Here is a 7,503-nt window from a genome sequence, read left to right as displayed (position 1 = left end):
TGAGATTTCAGAATCGCAATCAGATGTACATCATCGATCAAATGCAGGAAAGGCAGGAGAAGTTATTCTGAGGTGTTTCTCCTTTTTTGATTGATTCTGCTTTCTTATGGAGGGCTTGGCGTTCCTCAAGGTAATTTCTAGCAACAACATCTTCAAAGGTGCTCGACAAACCATGGGAGATTTATGATCTTTCTTTTGCCTATATTGCTGCAACTGAATAGAAATGAGGATAAAAAATGAGAAAAATAGCATGAAATATCCGTAAAGAGAAAGAAACTGATGCTTGGAACAATGAAAAAGCAACATGAAAGGGAATTGGGACAAGAAAAACCTTCTTCCGTCCGGCGGCTAATAGATCCGTCGTGTTCTTATTTCTTTCCATTAGATCTTGCAGCATAGGCCAAGAGGGAACCAGGGGGTCAACGATTCAATCCTCACATGAATCTGCTCTGCAAAGAGACCCACCAATTAAAGAAGCAAGAAATTGAATCCTGAAGCAACCTAAATCCATGACGACCGCAAGAGAAAAGGCACAGATCTACCAAGAGAAAAGGCGACGCGGAAAGAAGGCGTCAAACCTAGGATGAATCAAACTAAGAAGCAAAACAGTCAAAGATGAATCTGTTCATCAACAGATCCATCCGTCGGATAACTGTACTGCTTAAAATAAATCTTGATTCAAATCACGAGAAACCAGATTTCCAACAGAATTTGACAAAAAAAGCATATGAAAACAAATTCGCTGCGTTTGGAGAATTGATTTCTTGGCAAATTGAAGACAATGCTCCGATCCGCGGGAATTCTTCTTCCCCCCCTTCTCCTTCATGCGAGAGTTCTACAGAGAGAGAGAGATTGAAATTTGAGATCCAGTCAGTCCACAGTCTACCATCACTCGTGGATCAAAGCAAAAAAGAATCGGCGAGGAAGAAGAATTGAAGATCAAATTTCAATGAACCCTAGAACAGCAAGCGCAAATGAACGAATGGGTATGGAAGAGCATGAATTTAGCTCGCCCATCTCCTCTTTATCCCAGGGCACCTCCGTGGCCCGAGAGCAGGCATTGATGACGGTGTTGTAGGTGAGGACCGTTGGCGCGATAGAGTAGGGCGGCCGCTTCAGCCGATCGAGGAGGGCGAGGACGAGGGCGTGCTCACAACGATTCCGGCGCCGACGGCGTTGATCAGCGCGGAAGCCCCTTCTCCCTCGCGCTCTTTCTTCCTCCTTCTCCACCGTCTCCTTCTCCTTCGTCGCCTTTCTCAGCTCTCTCCCGGGTGACTCACATTGGGCGGGCTAAAATCTTTCTTTCTTCAAATCGCGCTGTGACGTGGAATCCACGTGGCTGCCACGTGGATTCCGCCCAGGTGGACTCCGCCGAAACTCCACCTGGCAGCCACGTAGACTCCACGTCACAGGCTGCGGACCAAATGGGACTTCGGGCTGTGTCGCGGCAAAAAAAAAGTATGGGCTGTAACTCGAATTTTCGAAAAAGTTCGGGCCACACCGTGATATAACCCCTGAAATTTATAATGTCAAAAATCTGTCGTGCATAAGAAAAATATATAGGTCTTTTATTTTGGTAAAAGGGAGAGTGAGAGAGAGAGAGGAAGGGGGAGAGAGAGAGAGATAGGACGGAGAGAGAGAAAGAGAGGAAGAGGGGGAGAGAGAGAGGAAGGGAGAGAGAGAGAGAGAGAGAGAGAGAGAGAGAGAGAGAGAACCTGGGCGGAAACTACTGTGCTTTGTCTACCCCTCTAGAAAAAGACTACGGAGGGCAAAAGGAATGTAAGCCTATGAACAGTTACTGTGCCACGCTCCCTCGCAGGTCGATCGTGTGTATATATATATACAATTTTAAATACTATTCCAGAATATTAAGTTAGTACCATTTACTTGCCCTAATTTCAGAATCCTCGGCCCTTATCCGTCCGATCATCACCGGACGGTTCTCCTAACAGGGGTAGAAAGGCTAGATCTGGGGAAGGGAGGGACCTAACTAAAATGATTCTTATATTACTGATAAATATCATAAATAAAATATAATTATGTCATTTATGCAATATTGCTTCGATGACGTGGCGGACTTGTCTACGTTCTCTCCAATCGAGTTAACCCGGCGTTCCACGTCCGTTGTTATTCTGAACCTTCACTCAAACTAACTTCTCTCTCTTCAAAACCCCACAAATCTTCGAAGCGGAGAGTTCTTCCGAATACCATTTTTGTCAATCTCTCTCTCTAGAATTTTCGAATCTCCTCTCAATTTTTTGTTCTTGCGGAGATTGAAGTTCATCCAAGTTCGGATTCTCGGAATCTCGAAAGTTGGCCACTCGTTTGGCTGTTGTTTTTGTTGGAGTAACGGCATGGATGGATCAGCGCCTTATAATCCGAGGACGGTAGAAGAAGTCTACCGAGATTTCAAGGGCAGGAGGGCTGGGATTATAAAGGCTCTCACTACCGGTCGCTTCTCCTTTCCAGCGTTAAACCCTGCGCCTCTTTTCGTTTTTTTATTTTTTATAAATTTGTCTTTCCCTCGCTTTTTTAATTTTGAATTTCCGTTTTCTTTGCCTGATTTCCATCTTCTGTTTGTGTCTTGTTGTTCTAGGCGTGGAGGACTTCTACCAACAGTGTGACCCCGGTGGGTGGATTCTCCCTCTCGTTTGTTCCCGCTTTCGAGCATATTTTATTGTTTTTTTATCTTTTTCCGCGTCGACTGCCATTTTGATATCTTATTGGTCTCATTTCGATGTTCGCAATTGAGTGTCTTTCATGGGTTCCTGCACACAAAAGTTAAATCAGTATTATTTTTTGTTGAGTTGGTTGTCTTCTACTGCCGTTTCATTATTCGGTTCTTGCCCCCTTACCTGAATTAGAATTTTTGAGTTGTCTTCTACTGCAGTTGATTGAATGAGCTTTCGTAAATTAGGCGTCAGTTAGAATTTTTGTTCATTTTCTTGAAAAACTGCTATTAGAACTTGCTAGATACTCTCTCTATATCATTCATTCTGGGTTTTCCCCGAAGCTACATTTTCAAAAAGCCTTATTCCTATGTATTGGCATGCTCAGATTTCTGGGGTTCGATGGCTACATGATATGTTCGATTTGTCAAAAGAGGGCCTGAAGACAAATTAGTATGGTTTTATTCCATTTTATTAAACTTCACGTCCTGGAACTCTATGGACTGTTCTTTCCGTCGTGATTTTTTTTTTTTCTGGTGTTGAAAACTTGAAGTTTTTTCCCAATAATCTCTTGGTGAGTGCTCAATTTAAATTTCATATTTTGGAACTCAAGAGGATGCATTGACTTGCAGAGAAGGAGAATTTATGTCTCTATGGGCTCCCTAACGAGCACTGGGAAGTCAATCTGCCAGCCGAGGAGGTTCCTGCTGAGCTACCTGAGCCTGCATTGGGGATTAATTTTGCCAGGGACGGGATGCAAGAAAAAGACTGGATTTCTTTGGTTGCAGTTCATAGTGATGCGTGGTTATTAGCCGTCGCATTCTACTTTGGTGCAAGATTCGGATTTGACAAAAACGACAGGTACCTTCCTCAAATATGCTCTAAGAGTTGTCGATTCGTTCAGAGAAACTGAAATAGAACTGTTGTTCTAGTGGAATTAAACCCTTGATGGGAGAGTCACCAATTTTGTGTAATCTCCCCTATCTTTCTTCAAAATAAAGTATTTTACCATTATTTTTCCCTGTTAGTAGTATTATTCTGGTTTTTTACCTTTGTTCCAACCTTTCTCCACTAAGGAGGGTTCCCTTGTCTCTTTCTCTTTCACCCACCTTCTCTCGTTTTCGCTCCTACATCTGTTCTATAGCTATCTTTGCTCTCTCAGTAGCGTTCTTTCTGCAGTAATCTCTGGCTCCTGCAGAAGTTCTCTTTCTCCTTTTTCCTCATTTACCTTATAAACATATTGTGTCAACTGACACAATCCTCAATCCCTGCTGGGGGATGTTTTTGTCGTGTGGCTTTCATACAGTTCCGTTTAATACTTGTAACCCTTCCATAAGGAGTGCAGACATGAAGTTGTCAATGGATAGGCTGGGACATCCCCCTGAATGTGGTTCAGAGACCGTAACCATTGTACTTCTATCTTTCACTCTATCGATTTATCTTTCCCTTCTAAGATCATTTTCTGATGGAGACATACTTGAGGTCTATATCATCAACCCATGCGGAAAATACTATTTTGAAATTTTGATCCTCCAGGTGTTATGCTAAAAATAGATCGATTGATCTGTTAGTTTCTGTTTCTCCAGCTTAGTGAGCCGGAAGTCATGGGGGGGATTGGGGGGGAAGACTTCTGCTCGCTTGATTTTATATTTCAGACATTGTGTGATATTCTTACTCTTATGCTGGAGTTAGCGTGAACTCTAATTCATTTGTATTTTGCTTGAACTTCAAAAGACAAAATCAATGTTATCTTGATTCATATAAGGGACTGTTCGCTAGGTCTTTTGCAGTTTTCTCCCTCCTCATTTGTTTTTAAATTTTTTTGCCTGTAGTCGATTTCATTATAGTTATTATGATTTAAGAAATGTGCTATTGCTTCGTGTGACACAGGAAACGATTGTTTGGCATGATAAATGATCTTCCCACAGTCTTTGAAGTGGTCAACGGGAAGAAGTCGGGGAAGACATCGAATGGTAACAGTGGCAATGGCAAGGCCAAGTCAAATTCTAAAGTGGTAAGAGACCTTCCTTGTTTGCTCTGAGTCTCATTTCTTGTTTTAAAATTTCTTACCTGAACAAATGCAAAATAATAAATCGCCTTTCATTTTCCAATGTTCTTATATATATCCAACTGTGGAAGCCAAAGTCCATGGTCTTAATATTGTTGGTTTAAAACATTTTGCTCATTAGGGAAATATAGGCATTTTTCCCTATTGACCAATGTCACTCTCATATTGCTTTTTAAGACTTCTTGGAAATAAGATGGATATACAGTAGATAGAGCAAACACAGATGGTAGACAGCCGTGGACTTAGGCAGATACATACATACAGAATATGTGATTGTTTCAAATTTAATCATTAACTCCTATCCATCGACCAGTGGCTCCTGGAAATATAAATGGATATATAGATAGAGTGAGAGCATTATAGTTTCTAAATACATGATTGTTTTGTATCCGATCATTGATTCCTTGTCTCCATCGAGCAGAGGCTCCTGGAGTCACAGACAAAGCCTGTGAAGTCAGGGATGGCGATGCCAAAGGAGCAGCTAGAAGACGAGGACGGTGTAGACGAGGCAGAGGACGAGGAGGAGGATGGTGAGCATGGGGACACTCTCTGCGGTGCCTGTGGCGAGAGCTATGCCTCCGACGAGTTCTGGATCTGCTGTGACATCTGCGAACGATGGTTCCACGGGAAATGCGTCAAGATCACCCCGGCCCGAGCCGAGCACATCAAGCATTACAAGTGCCCCTCCTGCAGCAAGCGGGCCCGCACCTCTTCTTCTTAATTAATGGGTAATTATCCTCTCCCGCTCTTCTCTCTTCTCTCACTAATATTTTACTCAGCTTTATTATATGCCAGCTAATTGGGACAACACACACTTCACCTCTTGATTGTGATTTATATAGGGTTAATGTAGTTTAATGACCAGTGAAATTCTGCCATTTGGGCTTGCATTTTCTCTTCATTCTCATTTCAATTCTACCTTACAATCACATGATCTTCGTCCATCTCGTTGTTCAACTGTTTGCACTTGCATTTTCTCTTTCGCCTAGTCATTATCTTTTTACAAGGGCTTGTCTCGTCGATGGACCAGATTCCTGCTGGATCAGAAAATTGATCAGGCCCACTGGATCGATCGCCTATATCAAAGCAATCCTTGATCAATCTCGTTGATTGATAGACTTGATTTCTAAGGAATAAAATCCTATCAGTCCTTACTCGGCCTGGCCACTCCGATCAGATCGCTGAACCATATTTTTTATCATGCTTTAAGCGGTAACCCCTGCCCTGCCTTCCCCCATATTACACAGTTATTATTGGCTGTTGGGTTAATGTAGTTTAATGACAGCCTATTATTGATTTATCATGCTTTAAGCGGTAACCCCTGCCCTGCCTTCCCTCATCTTACACATTTATTTTTGACTGTTGGGTTAATGTAGTTTAATGACAGCCTATTATTTATTATTGATTGTTTGGGCTGGGATCAAACTTTCCGTCCCTCCGTCTTCCTTTACCTCTAATTATTGATTTATAGGACTAATCTTCCATAATATCCTTTAAAATTTGACACAAGTGCATTTTAGTCTTATGGTTATGATGTATTTCCTTTAAATAAGGATGCCCTTCTTTTAGAAAAGGCAGCCAAGAAGAATGAAGCAAGACACTTGCCTCACCTCTCTATGTTTAAGTACCCTCTCTCACTTTGAGATCCCCGTCCCTTGTGATGGCTATATACATCACTGTGACTTCACGTATCTTGTCCCCAGTTGACCCCTGCCTTGCCCATTTGACCTCTCCTCGTCTATCCTCCCCCCCCCCTCCAAAATATGAGTCTGCATCAAGGTTTGTACCATAATTAGCTACCTGGGCTTGTATTTTCTTTCTTTCTCTCCCTCTCTCACTCACTAATCCTTCCCTTAGATTGATGCCCGCAACTCATCCACCTTCCTTCACCTGGTGAATGTGACTCATCTAGCTCAATGATTGACGTCCACATGCTCTTTGGGCCTGCATTTTCTCTTCCTCTTCCTATCTATGAAGGAAATACTCCTCAGGTTTTCTATGACTCCATCTGCCTTGACCTCGCATCTGTGATTTAAAGTTCATCTAGCTTCATTACCCTTAGAATTTTAATACCTGCACTTGTTTGTTTCTTAGATGTATGATTTCATTGGGTCATGATTAAACGTGGTCGTTTTGTTCTTTTTGTGCAAATTGTTCGTTCTGTTCAGTTTTCTGAACAGAACAAAAACGAATCCGAACAGAACATTGCACAGACCCGTGTGCGGTTCTGTTGTTCGCTTTGTGCGAATTTTGTTCTAGTTTTGTGCGAATGTTCGAATTTTGTTCATTTAAAAAAAAGAACAGAACAAAGAACAAGGCCCTGTGCAGTTCTTTTGTGCAATTTTTTTGTTTGTTTCAAACAAACAGAACAGAACAACCTTGTCTTGTCATGATAATGGGCGATTAGCATGATGACAATGATCATGATGATGATGACTAATGGTCGATGCAAAGGCCTTAACCAAGTGATGCAATACATGCCAAAATAAGGAACCCTCATTGTCCTGTGTCTTATGACAAATGAGATGATGATAGTGACACTGAGGATGGTCATCCAGCCAAGGGTAGAAGTTTGCTTGGTATGCGATGATAATGATCATGCAGGATCCGGCATGTGTCGACTGATACGATACCTTCATCATCATCGTCACTGTCAATGCGCCTATGAGCTTCGATGACGTTGACGATGGCTTGATACGGCATATCAACCATGCTCAAGATGGTGTTGGCGATGACTTGATAGTTAAAGGCAGATCAACTGTGCTC

At 42.2% G+C, this 7,503-nt stretch overlaps 1 protein-coding gene across 1 annotated transcript; it reads left to right on the top strand.

The window, feature by feature from the left end:
* The first annotated feature begins 2,161 nt into the window (after window positions 1–2,161).
* LOC144711059 (PHD finger protein ALFIN-LIKE 4-like) lies at window positions 2,162–5,632 on the top strand. Its single transcript, XM_078584979.1, has 5 exons — window positions 2,162–2,451; window positions 2,597–2,629; window positions 3,302–3,530; window positions 4,560–4,683; window positions 5,159–5,632. Exons 1-5 carry the CDS (start codon window positions 2,355–2,357, stop codon window positions 5,456–5,458), a joined length of 783 nt encoding a protein of 260 aa, XP_078441105.1. The 5' UTR covers window positions 2,162–2,354; the 3' UTR covers window positions 5,459–5,632.
* Window positions 5,633–7,503: the final 1,871 nt, after the last annotated feature.

The sequence above is a fragment of the Wolffia australiana genome, chromosome 13, assembly GCF_029677425.1.
Source record: "Wolffia australiana isolate 7733 chromosome 13, ASM2967742v1".
Classification (NCBI taxonomy): domain Eukaryota; kingdom Viridiplantae; phylum Streptophyta; class Magnoliopsida; order Alismatales; family Araceae; genus Wolffia; species Wolffia australiana.
This window is presented reverse-complemented; position numbering and strand designations above follow the sequence as displayed.